This window comes from Coturnix japonica, chromosome 5 (genome assembly GCF_054131305.1).
Source record: "Coturnix japonica strain WE chromosome 5, WE-NBRP24, whole genome shotgun sequence".
In the NCBI taxonomy this organism is placed as follows: Eukaryota; Metazoa; Chordata; class Aves; order Galliformes; family Phasianidae; genus Coturnix; species Coturnix japonica.
The window spans coordinates 52,488,100-52,504,861 of record NC_140667.1 but is presented as its reverse complement, the minus strand read 5'-3'; the positions used below and the strand labels follow the sequence as shown (position 1 = coordinate 52,504,861).

The following is a 16,762-nucleotide window of genomic DNA, read 5'->3' as shown; positions in this document are numbered from 1 at the left end:
CATTAACCTTTTATAGCTCTGTCTGATTGCTGCAGCTTTCCCACCATTTCCTACCAAAATGTCACTGTAATAGCTTTGTTATGGGCAGCCAATATCGATGTTGGCCATTGCAGGGCTGTTAACATCTAAGGGAGTGATTGAGATGGGATGAAGCTGTTTGCGAGCAATGCAGAAGGTCAGATGGAAGCTGCCAGGAATGCATGTAAGAGGGGAGCAGGATGATGTTAATGGAAATCACCCTCCGAAATGCATCTCAGTGGCTCTCCCAGATGACTGATAACCTTGTGAGAATTGCAGCAGCTTCTGCAGCTCCTCGACCCAGCAAATAAATGTCCAGCTTTGTTCTTTTGCGACTGATTTTTGAGGCCAAGTTTAAAAATGACAGCAATAAAAAACAAAACAACAGCAAACCCTCCAAAAATGTTCCTTTTTTAAGAGTTTGGAAAAGATGCTTGTCAGCTGCTGCAGTCTTTGTGAGCCTGGGTGTGGCTTTTTGGGGGTATAACTCAGAGCTTTCCATTGTCTAGCAGCGAGCTGGGGCATTAAATTGTCACGGATCACATCTTTTTCATCACACATGTACAAACCTGGAAGATTAATTATACTCCCTTTTGTAAAATGCAGTATCCCAAGTGATTAGGGAAGAAATGAATCAAGAATATGAATGTAAGTACCTCAAAGCAGCGCAGCCGTAGCTTGACTTGAAAGAAAACAGCTGCCAAGGAAAACAGTACAGCAAAATGTAGAGCAGCATCTCAGGGACTGGGGGAAGTGTTTAGACTGACCTGAGGCTCTGACACCTTGAGGTGGGATTGCATCATCCCTCTTAGACCAAGCTGAGCAAAACTCATGCAGCTTTGTTAAGGGATAGGCTGCCCAGGGAGGTGATGGGGTCACCGTCCCTGGAGGTATTCAAGGAATGTGGAGATAGGGCAGTGAGAGATGTGGTCAGTGGGCATGACAGGGGTGGGTTTGGGTCGGACTTGGGGATCTTGGAGGTCTTTTCCAACCTTAATGATTCTGTGACTGCGTGTGGTTTTCAAGGGTATGGTATTTTCCTTCCAACCAAGACTCAAGAAATTCTTCCGTGTTGATAACTTCAGCTTTACAGCTAATGCTCAATGAGTCCATGCTGCTAATAAAGGGCAAAGAGTCACTGGTGAATTACATTCAGGAATATAAGCAGCCTGTTTTCTCTTCTGCCGTCCCTGCTGCATCACTTCGTGCATGTTTTTGTTCTTCCCATGCATTTTAGAGGCTCTATGAGAATGGGAACATGAGCAAACCCGTGCATGATGCTGCGGCATTACTGCTGATGGGGCACATTTGTGCTGCAAGGCAGACAAATGCTCCTGTCTGTAGATGCCTTGGTGACTTAAGTGGATGGAAATGTGCTTTGCTCAGTGGAGGTGAATCACATGGCAAGGTGCTGTCGTAGGCAGAGGCCATGCTCTGTGCTGGAGATGGGAGTGCTGTTTGGGAACAGAGACAAATGTTATACTCAGACCAGCTTCAGACCAATGTTGATCTGTCTAGTGTCCATACTGCTGCCCATTCATAGAATCATAAAGTCACTGAGATTGTAAAAGACCTCAGAGATGCCCAATCCCTACCCCAGCCCTCCCCCACCATACTGACCATATCCATCAGTGCCACATTCCACAGTACCCGAGGACCTTTAGGGATGGTGACCCCACCACTCTCTGGGCAGCTGTGCCACTGTATCACTGCTCATTCAGAGAAGTTTTTCCTAATATCCAACCTGAACCACCCCTGGCACAACTTCAAGCCATTCCCTCTTGTCCTATCATTCTATCACCAACATGAGCCACATCCTCTCCCCTCCAGCACCGTCTTCATAGCCACTTTGTGCATTTTCCAGCCACTGTCTCTTTGTTGTTTTGCTTTTTCCCCTCAAACAGATTGCCACTGTCTGCTTAGAACAGAGATGCAAATGTAGCAGAACCAGAGTGGGAGAGGTAACCATCTCCAGATGTGCACTGTGAGTGGGATGGGAACGAGCTGTTCCCTGGGCTTCAACTGCAGAGAGGGACATGCTAGGCCAGGAAAAGTTTTAAAGGGTGAAAAGGTGAGAGCGGAGTGAAGCAGATGCCCAGGAAGGCTGGAATTTCAGCCAATGGATATTTTTAGCATTGACTTGGGCGATGCACAGTAATTTGACCCTGCTTTGGGGGATGAACAAGGAGACCACTTGAGGGGCTGTACAGTGCCATTTGTTGTGTTTTAGTTATTTACTTGTGCTTAGGTAGGATTTAAAGGTTCTTTTTTTGGCATGCAAGTGTCTGTTTCTGTGCAGATACATGGAGCAAAGGACAGTGAGTTCGCAGCGTGACCAGACATACATACAGAGCCCTTATCTGTCAGTGTATGTAGATAAGGGAGTTATAAAACTCCACTTTTAGAAAAGAGAACGGTTTAAAATATGTTTATTTGAGAAAAAGAGAGGGGGAAGAAGGACTGGACTAAGTCCCATTTTCCCTTCCCTCTCCCATCTGCATTTTCTCAGGGGTTATCTTGCCCATCTCCAGGGCCAGTGGAGCCCCTTTGAGGGCTTATTTAAGTCACGAGGATGAGAGAAAACCAACCAGCAAGAGCTAACAAGGGTCCTGGTTAATAAGCTGGAGCAGCTTGGGTCTGGTGACTTTACACAGAGGGCGGTGAGGCCCTGGTACTGCTGCCCAGAGCTGTGGGTACCCCATCCCTGGAGATGCCCAAGGCCATGGATGGGGCCCTGAGAAGCCTGACCCACGGCAGGGAGTGGGGCTGGAGGGGCTTTTGGGTCCCCTCCAACTCAAATCATTCTCTGATTCTACATGATTTTGTGGTGAGCATCTGAGCGTGGGGAGGAACAAACATGTGAGCCAACTCTGCTCAAGGGTTCTGTGAGGGATTTTGGAATGGAAATGTACAATGGTAGCACATCAGCCTTCTTAAGTACAGAGAAAAAAAAAAGAAAAGGGAAGAAAGGAATCTTTTTCTTCCTCTTGGGAGGAGCTCTTATCTGATTCCCGAAGATTGTTTTAGTGTCTGTGCTATTTTTTGTAGCTGGAAGTGCAGTCTGTAAATGAGCAAGCAGTGCTGAGAACCTCTTAGAAATTCAGGATGGAAGGAGGAGGACAAAAGTTGAGCCAGGGCATGGACAGCAAACAAGCACATGCTTTTCAGCCTCCGAATTTGATCTCTGCCTCTGATGTCCTACCAGCCGTATGGCTCCAAGCTCTGAGACAGCTGGGCTGGAGCAGGCAGCCCTGACCCAGAGATATGTGAGGCAGGATGAAGTTACTTGAGCGTCCTCTCCCCACTGCTGTCTAATGTGTCACATTTGGAGCCCACTATCAGTCCCTGAGGCTTGGGATCCTGATAGTCACCCACAGCTCCCTGAGATGCCAGGGGAGATAGCACCGAGAAAAGCACCGCTCTGTGCTGCTTTGCCCGAGTGGTGAAGGGAGCACTGATAAATGTGGGAGGCTGGCTTTATTTGACTTCTGCTCACTCAGAGAAAAAGAAGAGAGCTGCCAATTTGTTTTTTTCACACTGTGCTGAGAATCACATGTTAGAAAATCTTGCAGAAGGTGCTTTTTCCTTTTTTTTTTCTTCTCTTTTTTTTTTTTTTGCTGCACAACCCAAAGCAATGATCCCTTGTCGTATGGCTGCTGACAGGTGCCCATCTGGTCCCCTGGAAGCCCATCTTTCATGCCTCAGCGTGTGAGATGGGGCAAAATGGCATTGGGCTGGCACGTGTGCCCATTTCCAGCTGAACGGGACGTGCAATGCAAGACTGCATGGCTCTGCAGATGGCTATCGTGCAGTGTTGTCTGTTCATCCTTCCGGTGTCGAAAACAATAGTGCAGAGAAAGGGGAGAAGAAAAATGATGCTGCTGCGAAGATAAGCAGGTGTTCATTGTGTGTTTGGACACTTCAGGCCATTTTATGTTGGGAACACATCTGTGAGCAGGCAGCAGGGAAGAGGTTAAGCTTTGATAGCGTGGCTATTAAGCCAGGAAAAGGATGACCTCTGCCTGTTCTTTACTTCTAACTGAATTCAGGAGATTATGACAAAGCCTGTGTGGGCGTGTTCCCAGGATTTGGTTTCCAAAAGATGGAAATACCATCTTCCACAACCTCCAGAGCACGTGGCAATGGGAGCTGGAGCATGGATACTGAAAGCCTGCAGTGCCCCCACCCCGCTGCCCATTGCCCACACAGCCATGGCCAGGCAGGCTGTGATGGAACTGAAGCAGCCAGGCAGTTTGGCAGCAGGCAAGTCCTGCTGCATTGTTCTTATGAGTGTTTTATGGGGCTCTGGGTCATGGAAGAGTCAAAGTGTGTGCATGCACGCTCACTCCCTCTTTCTCTCTAACTATATCCTAGTGTCTGCTGCTGTGGGCTTCTGGATGAATGGATATTTAGCCCTGGATTTATCCCACTTGCCTGAAGTGCCTGAGTGTGGAGCACAGACATTCTCAGTCTTCCTCTGTTGTCAATGGAGCAAAGCACCTGCAGAACGTGACCCAGCTTTCAGGTGAGCTATTCACTTAATTGGCTTCTGGCTGGTTCTTCACCAGCCAAATGCCTGCAGGCAGCCAGGCAGGGTGATGTTAGCAGAAGGGCAGGAGTCCCATCACCCCCTCTGTCTACCTGCACTCACATTTCCATGTGGCCTGGGAGGTATAGGATTACCACGGTGCCCATCAGATCCAGCTCACCTCTCAGCAACTCCTCCAGTCCTCTGCAGCCAGATGAGGTCTCAAAAGCACACATCCCACACTCCATGTGCACCACAGCCCTGTGACACCCTCTTTGTTCTTTGCTCTACAGCAAAGGAGATTTGAGAGAAGTGTGACGCCTCCACCAATGGCTGTGGGGTGACAGAAAGATGTCAGCCCAAGTCCAACCAGCTGGTGGTGGGCTCGTCTCACACTGAGCTGGCATCTCAAGGCTGAGGAGAAATGAAACAATGAGAAAAGATGAGAGATAGGGCAGGGCACGCCTCGAGATGAAAGACATGTGGTTTGCATTTGAGAAGTAGAGATGTTCCTTGGAGAGGAGGATTTATTTCTTCATTAACTTGGTGCCTGAACAAGTTTATCTTGAAGCACTGAACAAGTGTCATTAATGTTTCCTTTGAGCAAACAAGGCTCTTTGATAATGCCTACCCTCTTTTGACCTTTATTTTAATTTTGAATGCTACTAATTAACACCGATCGTTCGTTCAACCACTGAACTGGTTGTTCCTGCTTCACGCTAACCAAATGCTTTGTGGTCAGGAGAAAAACTGAGGCAGGCTTCTGTAGGGAAACTCCAACATTGTGTGACATCGTGTGCAAACTGGCGAATGTCATGTTCAAATTGGGGAATTTCCTCTCTAGTCCTTGGGAAACAGCTGGGAATAACATGTCCTAGGGGAAAGGAGAGGATGCTCTCAACAGATGGCTTGTGGAGGCAGTGCCAGGACTAGGGACCATTTAAACATTTTTTTTCTGTTTTCTTCTGAAGTGTCTGGTTTTCAGCTCCCTTGACAACCGCTTGTGGGGGCTGCTGAAGAGTGCAGCTTTGTTCTGTTACCATCCCCCTCCCCATCATTGCTGGAGTAACGCAGTCCTGATCTATAGAGGCATAGAGTCATAGAATTGTTGAGGCTGGAAAAGACCACTAGGATCATAAATTCTGACTGCCTGCAGAAACCCTAGGGAAGATGTCACCAAGTGCTGGCCCAGGAGGCAAGTCCCTTTTCTAGGGGGATGATCCTCCAGATTCAGAGGAAGATAGAAGGGCTTATCTGCCCCCTATACCAGCCTCAACCTGATCTCAGACCTGCCCACTAACATCATCTTAAATCCTCTGTCCCAGGTAGGAGGTTGCTTTTACCTGAGATGTCCAAAATGCAGCAGAGAGAAAAGGGTCAGTTCATACCTGATTGCTGTGACCAGAAGGGCTGGATTGGGTTTTAGGGAGAATGAAAGTTTTACTGGGGGTAGACCAAGAGTTGGGTTTTCTTTCTTGACACAAATCTGTTTTATCACCTGGAGAACTTACAGAGTGCAAGATCTCTTGATATGAGAAGAGTTCCCTGCTGCATGCATAGAGGGGCTGCTGGTGTTGGGAAGGAGAAACTGGGCAGTTGTCCATATCTTCTACACAGGGCTTGGAGCTGATAGAAGATACCTGTTCTAATGCAGAAGGACCTGGATCTCTGCCACCAAATCGCTTTTCAGCTCAGGTCTCACAGAGCCATGTGTGCTCCTCCTGACCCCATGAAGCATGCGTGTCCACAGCTCTCATCCAAAGTACTTAACAGTTTTACCAGCTCTGGACCATTTCCTAGGGAAAAAAAACCAACAAAAAACAACAGAAGCAAATGTGACTGAGAACTCAACAGCATCAGCAGCACTACTGAATGACAGGCACCATCTATTTTGGTCTAGTAATGACTGCACTATCTAGTAGCCTGCCATCATTGTGGTCCCATGATATTTCTAGCACAAGAATGGAAAGATAAAGCATCCACTGGCAATGAAAGCTGAGCTTGTAGCAAGCTTCCAGAGCGGGCCAGCAGATCTATTTCCTCGTCTCCACACACCAAGAGCTCAGCACAGCCAAACAAAACTTCTTTTTCAGCCCCCATAAGAGTGTTTAGCACCCATGGAGCAATTTGTTCTCTGCAGCTCTGTGTCATCTGGGAGCCCAGCCTGCCTCTAGCCACTCAACAGCAGCCTGTAAGTCCTACAGCCTGATCATAAGCAGCATAATCCAGCAGGATAGCTTAAATGTTCCATTCAAGGGCTCCACCACATCAGAGGGCAGTGAATGAATCACGTGCATTCCTTTATCTGATGGTGTGTTTGTACGAGAGGAGCGACGTGCAGAGAGGAACTTGTTGTTGCAGGGAATTTATGCTTATATAAATCGCCAGCCCACAGATATTTTTGTTTTGTTTTCTTTTATTGTTTTGCCGTGCCATTCCTCCTATGTAAAATTCTCATTGGGAGCTATTTAAAAACCATCAGCACACAAATAGTTTACAAATTGGAGCTGGGAAGGGGGAGGAAATGCATGACTCCAAAGGGGTGTAGTCTTCAGGGAGCTCTAGTAGAGATTTTCTTTCTTTTTCTTTTTCTTTTTTTTTTTTTTTTTAATGTAGAAAGGAGGGTGTATGTTAAACGTTTGTGAAGGTACCCAAACCTAGGAACATCAATAGCACATTATCTCTGCTAAGAAGCAGGAATTAATCAGTTCATTGTGCATCAAGGAAATGTTGCTGGCCCTGAACTGAACAAAGGATCAGAAGGGTGGGTCTCACATCTGCAAACAGCACATAAGTCCTTCCCAAAGCCTTGAGATCAGGCTCTGAAATCCTGGTGATTTATGTGACTTGGTTGATTCCTGAACCCCTCCCTGGTGTCCTGCTCCAAATATTTCCCCGCAGAAAAGCTCCCGTTCCCACATCATTACTAATCCAACAAAGAACTGCAAAGTTGGGGAAGAAGTGACTTTGCTTGAGCAAATATCATAGGATCATAGAATCATTAAGGTTGGAAACCATGTCCAAGATCACCAATTCCAAACCCAGCATACCCCCACCATGCCCACTGACCAGGTCCCTCAGTGCCACATCACCATGGTACTTGAACACCTCCATGGATGGTAAACCTACCACCTCCCTGGGCAATGCTCCACCTCTCCCTGCCCATGCTTTTCCCCTTGGTCTGCCTGGGGAAAATGTCTCCTGCACATTGTTTCCTTGCCTGGTCCTGCCATTACACTCTGTCTAAATCCAAGTCATCCTTTCCTCCATATGCTTGTGATCTCCTGAGCTGAGCTAAAAATGGAAAAAGGTCTCCAGATTTGGGCAAATCTAAATCCTGCCATGGAGACTCACTCATTTCTGACCTCCTTCCTGCAATGGGAAAGACTAAAGAAAAGGACACCAGAGTGCTTCCAGGTGGGTCAAACCAGGCAGTCTAGAAGGTGAATCATTGTCTGGAATAACCAACAGATTTCATCCATTTCTTAAGCAGATGCCCCATGCAGGGAGCACCAACCAAAAAAACCCGAAACTATTGGATTGCAGGATTCCAGAGCCACTTGGTGTGATGGGGGCACTGGAGAAAGCTCCCTCTGGCAGTGCCATGTCTCTCAGCTGAGTTGACCAGCTCCTAAAGACACTTTCCCTCTAAATGAATATGTCAGCAATTGAAAGCCTCCAGCCCCAGGCCTCCTTCATAGATGAGGCTGACTGTGTGACTATGACTGATGCTCTGGAGCAACCCCTCTTCCCCACAATGAAGATCTTCTGTTTCTTCATTACTGCTGGAGGGTGATGCCAATCTCGTGCCCTTTTCCCACTGATGTACCACACACTTGCATTAAGTGCAGTCCTGCAACAAGGAGCAGTTCCCTTCCCAAGCCTTATGCCAGGCACAGCCTTGCTCTGGGGAAACCCTTTGGCTCATACATCGCTATGTGCTGGCCTGGAGCCTTTGTTGCAGGATGCTGAATACATCTGGTGCTTCCTGCGTGGGTTTCAATTATGGCGATGATAGTTTATCATTGACTACTTAATTCTCTCCTGGACTAACATGCTAAGCTGCCCCAGGGACATTTTGTTCATGGGGTTTGCTGAAGAGAAGACCACCTTATGGACACGGCATCACAAATGGCAATCTTGAGTGTGTTGCAATGTGCAAGAGCTGAGTTGCACTAATAGGTTGTGCCTCGTAGTACTGCAGTTGGTCTTGATGAACTTTGTAGCTCCCTTCTAACAGAATTATTCTATTACAGAATTACTCATGGCTTTGTGTGGGATTGTTATGTGTGGTGCCGTGTGGGTTCTTGGGAAAGAAGTTATGATATGATACAAGCAGTAAGCAGTTTGCAGTGGGGTTCTGTGATGGACTTGTGGTGTGGGCATTTGTGAGCTGGTCACTATCCTGTAGAGATTTGGCTCAAAGATTTTTGTGGCATTGGGTGCTTGGGTTGGCAGCAGTACCACACTGCAGCAGACCTGGATCTCCTCAGTGGGTTGGGAAGGATGGAGAAAGCAGAGATGCCAAGGGGACTTGCTCTGCTGTGCAGAGATATTTTCAGTAACAGGACAGGAGGGAGATTGTTGGGCAGAAGGGCTCAGCCAATGCATCTGAAGCAAAACTACCCTGAAGCAGTGTTTCTGGGCTTGTTTATCTTGGAGAAAAGAAGGCTCTGGGGAGAGCCCATTGTGGCCTTCCAGTACTTGAAGGGAGCTTATCAGCAGGAGTGGGCTGACTTCTTACACAGTCTGATAGTGATAGGACAAGGGGGAATGGCTTTAAACTAAGAGAGGGAAGATTTAGGTTAGATGTTGGGAAGAAACTCTTAGAGATGAGGACCTGGCACTTCTACCCAGAGAGCTGTGGGTGCCCCATTCCTGGAGGTTGTCAAAGCTATGGGCCTGGGCAGCCAGAGCTGATGGGGGGCAACCAGCCCACAGCAGGGGGGGGGAGCTGGATGGGTTTTTATCTCCCTTCCAACCCGTCCATTCTGTGATTGTTTGATTCTGTACCTTAGGGCTCCAGGCTTGTGTGGGAATTGAGTAGAAGGAGGTAGCAGGCAGCCTGTCCAGCAGGACTGCAAAAGAAGTGGAGGGTAGAGTGGGAGCAGCAGGGAGAAATGAGGGAAACGGTGAGAATGGAAAAGATATACTAGGTTATTCTTATGGATGGTCTGAGGGTGCTTTTTTGAGTGAGTACCCTCATCCCTGATGCTCTGTAGCACGCTCCCCAGTCTCAGCAGGGTCTCCTGCAAGTTGCAGAGCAGAGATCCTCCTTCCTCCCAAGCAATAAGCGATCCATCTCCCAACTGGGCTCCTTATGTGTCTACCAGACACCCCACTGATTCATGGATTCAGCAGGACTGGGGTCAGCCCAGCCTCCTCCAAAGTCAAGTCAGACTTTGGGTTGAGCCAGGAACACGAGAAGTGTTGCAACAGCCTGAGAGCAATTAGGGGTGAGGATGCCAAGGAATGCGCTCGACACTGGATTGCTCTATGCTGGGGCAGGGGAGGCGTTCATAAAAAAATACAGCTTGGACAAGAGCCCTTTTCTTACAGCAGGAGGGGAGGGAGGACTTGGAATATTGAAGAAAATCATGGATTTTCTATTTGCCTCACAAAACAAAAACAACCCTCTCCCACAGCGTTTCCACAGCTACGCAGATATAAACATAAAAATTCCAGGGTTATTTCCGGTGGATTTCTTTGGGGCTCAAAACAGGCTCTTTCCGGAGTTGAAACATTGCTAGAGAAGGCTCGTTCCAGCAGGAGTGCCCTTAAGAGTGCTATTTATTGAAGTCTTCGTTTTGCAGAGAGCTGTACTGAGCTGGAAAACATGGGAGCCCGTGATGCAGAGACTAATCTGCTTGTTCAAACTGTGGTGTGAAAGCAGATATTCAGGGTAGATATTTTAATGGCTGGAGCAGCTGGCTTGTAAATAACCCATGTAGAATTGAGCTTGCATTTTCCCCGAACAGGATGCTCCCACATATGTGACAATTAATCACAGCGATCGGTGTTTCTGTTATGAGAGTTTTCAGATAAATGGAAAGGATGGGTTCATTTTTGAGGGCCTGAATCAGAAATTCAGTCTGGAGGCTTAAGGCTCTGTCAAATACCTCCCCATGAACGGAGAATACTGAAAGAGAAATTATGATGTGGGAAATGTCTCCTGGATTTATGGTCTGAAGGCCACAGCTGGGATTTCTTGGAAATATCTTTGCAGTTTTCACGGCATTTATTGAGCCTATAAAAAGTCTGCCAGGTGATGCTCATTTTCATTGATGTTAGAAGTACTAAGCACAAAGGGGAACGGGTTAATTGGGTTTCTTTGAAAGGTGGAATACATCAGAAGCCTTACTGATAAGGAATTGTGTTATTTCCACAAAGAGGATGTGGATTGAGATGCCAGCTGAGCATCTCAAGACCCACTTATACCACATTTGCCGTCCCGTACCTTTGCCTGAGAACAGAGTTCCCAACTTACTGTTGGCAGGCAGACAGAAAAGAAGAAAATGCTGAAGAAATGGTTGTTTTTCTCTGCGTATTTCCAAGAAAGTTGTCTCAGAGGTGGCTGGTTTTACTTCCCAAAGGTGGCTCAGAGAAGGTCTGAGGCTGAGCACATGCAGGCAGGGATGCTGCATGAACTGGACTAAGAAGTTGACTGTAGGAAGACATTTGTACCTCTATGTGTTTGCCATTGCAATGAGTTGATCAGTGCTGCTGGACTGTGTGGACTTTGGCAGGTATCAATCGAAGTCAATGCCACTTGGATTACCATATCTTGGGCCAGTAGACCTGATTGCTCAGACTGTGCCTCTCCAGTCCCGCACATTGTATGATTTGGATTGTGAATCTTCTGAGCCAGCTCCAGCACTGATTTTGCATAGTCCAGAGTGATGTTGTGATCCAGAGTGGTTCAGAGTGAAACTGGCTGTGGGGTGTCTGGCTCTGCTGTCTGTTTTTGGGATGCACCACCTGAGTGCACTGGAGCTGTTTGACTTTCAGGTGTGAGATGCCTTGGCACACCAGTCTGGAAGTCAGCAGAGACTGGTAATAACTGGCATCAGAACAGTGTAGAATCACCATTATTACAAGAGCTAGCCTGAGACTTGGAAGAAATCATTCTACTCAACTCTGTACTTCTCTTATCTGAACCACCCTGGGTGACTGTGGAGCAGGTCCTGAATTCCAGGCTGTGTTGACACAGAGAGTGCTGCATGATCACATCAAGTCTCCATACATCACCAAGGCGGGTTAGGATTTATTAGCCTGCGGGTCTCTCAGAGAGGCTGTATTTTACAGCCTGAATCAGGGCAAAGGGAGGAGAAGTTTATCTTCTCCCCAGCTGTAAGACCACACACAAACCTGCAGCAGGGCAGGCACAGGAGAGCTGTGTCCAATACCCAAGGTACATTTTCAGCTGGGATGCCATCCCCTGTGCTGGCACAGGGACATGAAGAAAGCAAATCTGTGTCCAAGGTGCCTGCACCATCCTGAACCTTGGGGCCACATCTTTACCCATACATGCTGTTAAGACCTGCTGCTGCAGGGAACAGGTGTGCAGCCCTTGTGGGAACTTATTTGGGTTGCAGATGTGGGATTTTGGCCTGGCTGTGCACTTCTCAATAGCAGAAGAGCTGTGGTTAATAGCACAAGAAAAGGGGAGTTCCTATTACCATTTACCCCATGCTAACATCCCTTCTCTAGTCTAGGATGGAACAGATGAAGTAACATGTTCTGGGATAACCACAGGTATAAAATAGACCAATGTGGTGAATTAGCCCATGGACTGAAGACAGCAGATATAATCCTATGAAAATGTTTGTTTTTTTTTTACTTTGCATGGCAGCGTTTTTCTCTAGAAGCCCAGTAATCAAATCTACACTTGGGATTTTCCATCCTGCTGAGAAGCCATCAGGTTTGATTAGCACATTAAGTGCCTGCTGGAATTAAAATTAACAGCAGTTAAAAGATGACCTGAATGATAAGACAAGGCACAAACCTTCTAAGAAAAAAAAAAAAAGTAATTGTGAATGAAACGAGATGGAGAAAGGTCTCATTTTTCTCCCAATTTCTCCATGCCTATCATGGAGAGAAGACACAGATATTGCCATACTTGTACCACCAGCAGCAGGGTGAGCAGTCTCCAAACTGACTTATGAATATAGAGGCTGTGTTCCTTGCCTAATGCTGCATGTAGAGAATGAAAGAATCTGTCTTCAGACTGGCTTGGAGAAGAGAAATCTTTGCACAGGTCTTAAGAAATGGGACAAAAAGGCAAAAAATCAAAGGACTTAATGATAGAAATTGCACTAAGCTAAGAGCCAAAAGGGGCTGGATCATCAGTGATCCCAGTGACTCTGCACGTGCTTTTTGCTTCTTCCTTTTGGTGGTATCCTTGTGGTGACCCTCACATCGCTCAGCTCCCAACAGCCATTTTCACAGCCATTAATTGAATATCGATGTGAGGCAAATGCTTCACATTGAGCTCTCCCTGATGCAACACTCCTACTGGCTCAGAGGAGAGCAGCGTAAGATGTGAATTATCTCATTACCTGAGCGAAGTTGAGCCTGCATGCAGGCCAAAATGAACCTTGCAAGGTCAGAGCCTTCACTGCTGCTGGAGGGATGGAAGGCTTCACTGTGGCTTCTCCAGAGGCGAGAGTGTCAAGAAGGGGCAATTATGCCCAATTGCTGCAGCCTATGTTGGCTGGGTTGGGCCCAGGGGCAATGCTGCAGAGCCAGTGGGTCAAGTCACTGCTTGCCTTGGTTTTAACTTGTTGAATTCCCATGGCTGCAAGCAAGATTGAGGTTTTGTGGGCATGGTAATGGTGTAATGCTCTGCCAGGCCCTGCAGAGGGTGGTGATGCCAACCAAGCCTTTCACTTGCTGGAGGGCCCACCGTGCAGTTGGTGAAAGCTCTCTGCTTCCAGCTGAATATCTTTAGCCCAACCTACAACCAGCGAATGTATTTGTGGGTCAGAAGTTCCAATACTGGAAATTTTCTCTTGCAGTTCTTATGTACCTCAGCCCCCCTGAACTCTCTGACTTTATAGAAGTAGATTGGCTTTCTGACCTCTCACTCAAGATCAGTCCCCACCCCACCCCCCACCCCCTTACTAGAGCTGTTTACTGACCCATTTACAGCTTTTCATGTTTCTTTCTGTAGTGAGAACCCCAGACAAAGGCCTATTTTTCCCAACAACAAATGGTGAATGTGCTGTTCTTATTCCTGCCATCCCACAGATACCCACATCTCTGGACTTCAGCAACTGCATCTTGGGGATCATCACTGGTCACCAGCCAAGCACAGGTCTAGTGGTCCAGCAGAAATTAAACACTATTTAACTTTGGGTCTGGGCTTTGTTTTTTTTTGGGTGACGTTCAAGGATACAGTCTTACAGTCTGTGAGAGATGACTTCTATTCCTTGATCCTCAATGCTGGCTTTGAATTGAGCCACGTTAAAAGAAAACAAACGAAACACCTCCAACTGACTGCAGTGGGAGAAGAGCCCAGCTGACACGTTTGTTTTCAACAGTCTCATGGTAAGTCAGTGATGCTGCGTTACATTCTGACCCTGATGTGTCTCCCTTGGTTTATAAGAAGTGAGAGAGGCTAAGCTAAGTCTGAAGCTTGATTAATGAGAACATAGTCTACAGGAAAACAGAGCATTTGCAAGAAGACAGACAGCCTTAGGCATTGTGTGGCTTTTGACAGCTGGGAGCCATGAATGTCTGTTGTCTTTTTTTTTCTTTTTTTTTTTTTTTAATAAAAAAAAAGGAAAAAAAAAGAAAAAAGAAAAAAAAAACAGCCAAGCCCTCTGTAGAATGAACAAATTTAGCAAATGGAAAAGAAAGAAAGAGAGGAGAGAGGAGAGAGGAGAGAGGAGAGAGGAGAGAGGAGAGAGGAGAGAGGAGAGAGGAGAGAGGAGAGAGGAGAGAGGAGAGAGGAGAGAGGAGAGAGGAGAGAGGAGAGAGGAGAGAGGAGAGGAGAGGAGAGGAGAGGAGAGGAGAGGAGAGGAGAGGAGAGGAGAGGAAACATAACATCCAACTGGGGTGAGAAAAATCAAGTCTGTCAGTGAGATGCTCTTGGTGGCTAAAAGCAAGCTTCCTGGGTTTTTATGTTGGTGGATTCATTCTCTGCATTCCTCTCCTCTTTCTTTAGATAGCTGCTAAAATTCTTCTTTTTTTAGGGGGGGGGGAGGGGAGACTTCTTTCATCAGAGAACTTGGAGCTATGCTGCAAATTGAGTATTTCCAATGAAACTCCACTTGTGAACATGGTGCGTGGACTGGGATGCTTGCAGGATACTCTGCTGAGGTTGGTAGCAGCAATACCCTGGTTTGAGATGCAGAGGATGCATGGTCTGGAGAGGATAAACAGGGAAAAAGCAGGAATTTGGGAGAGATGGCCAAAGTTCACCATGTGACGTGGGAAAGATGTCTTCTGACTTCCATCTGAAAGCGGTGGTCCTGGTATTTGCCCCTGTGAGTCACTGTTGGTTATCCACACATCCAGACAGATGCTGCTTCACTGATTGCATCAGGAATGCAAGAGACGTGATTTATAGAATGCAAATATAGTCCTGGAGAATCTGACTGTGACACATAATGCATGGTGAGTGTATTGCACAGGTTGGATCTGGCCAACAGATCTCATGTTTGGCATGTCTGCTTTAAAATTAATTGTGCAGTTGAGTGATATCCTGATTGGGGATACTTCCCTGAGTTTGGGATGTAAAATGCAACTTTAGGGAAGACTTTCCTAATCCAACAAATAAATCTGTTGCAGACAGTGTTTTCTGTTGTTTTTCACCAAGCTCTTTATGGCTTTCAGATGGGACACTCCCTGCTTCCTCCAGAAATTTCACTTGCAGCGAGTTGAACTTTTGGTCAGCACTGAAAGCCCATGAATGATACCAAGATGTGCAGGGCCCCAGGCACAAAAGCCTAGAAGGACTAGTGATGCTTAGTGGTGATTATGTTTGTTTCCTTTCCATTAGAAAGGATGGATTTCTGTGTTAAAAGGAGCATGTTTCTTAGGGAGCAGGCAGCATGACAGATGACCGTATTAATAATATAGGATTTCTTCCCTGAGTTGTGGGAATGGGCAAGGGACTCTCCACCTCCTCATTTTCTCTTACAGAAGGGGAAATAGAGGCTAATTTATAAAGATAGACTGCAGTACATGATGGCTGGCAGAACATATGACTGATTGCTCTCTGCATGAATATTATGTCTAATAGGTCTCGGTAATGGGTCCCTGAGGTTCCTTATGTCCCAGCCTGGGGACAGCTTCCTGGGCTGCCATGATTTGCCATTCATCCTGCAGCCAATGACCCAGCCAACACTCAGAGACCTGTCCTGAAAGGCATTTTTGTGTCTGGTACTGACTTTCAAGAGCCAATTCCTGTTTTCTGGGGGGTCTGTGGGACATTCATGTAGATTTGAGGGGAGCACAATGTGAGGAGAGCTGACAGGGTGGGAGCAGGAGGCTGAGATTATAACTGTCTTCCTCTGATGTGTTCTGCTTGTAAATAGGCATTTCCAGCGTATGAGAGCGGTCTGTGCATTGGATACATCCGCTGTACGCTGGTTCCCCCAGGAGTGGGTTCAAAGTAAAGGCAATGCTTCATCAGAAAGCTAATTGAGGAACTGAGCCTGAAATCTGGTCACAGAACAACCTGTTTTCTGCCTCCTATTTGATTTTATTTCATCTTGCCCGGAAAACTCAGGTCTGTACATCCGTGTGCCAGCTATATTCATTCACTTCCCTATGGCAGCACACAGCTTGCTGCAAATTATCAAGACGATGCTCACGGCTCTGCTTTCTTGTTACCCTTTGCTTGCTTGTATTTAATATTTGTAATAACCTGTGTTGTGTTTCCTGCGGCTGTAGCCATGCATTTCACCAGCCAAAGCCAATATTGTTTAAAGGTGAATATTTTTCTCCATCCTGAGAGAGAGATTTTGCTGCTTATACATCAATGTGATGGCTTGCAGTGCTCTGGCAAGCTGGAGAAGGGAGATAAGAATGAAAGAAATGCTACATTTCATGACCCAGTGGCTTATGTTCTGTGTGCTTCACTGTGGACATTTAACAATCATGAGAGAAGGTCTTCTATGCCCCTTAAAATATCCACATCTTTAATGTAAATGAATCAGAACCATTTTTCATGGCTGGGTCATGCGACTCGGGAGTCAGGGGGGATAA

General features: G+C 46.7%; 1 protein-coding gene across 1 annotated transcript in view; it reads left to right on the top strand.

Annotated features, from left to right (window-relative positions):
- The window catches only part of LOC146760845 (uncharacterized), a 56,252-nt gene that overhangs the window by 20,177 nt on the left and 19,313 nt on the right, over window positions 1–16,762 (top strand). Inside the window, exon 4 of the mRNA XM_085549829.1 lies at window positions 4,393–4,543. Coding sequence (XP_085405955.1) covers window positions 4,393–4,543 — 151 coding nt within the window. The remainder of the gene's footprint in view (window positions 1–4,392; window positions 4,544–16,762) is intronic.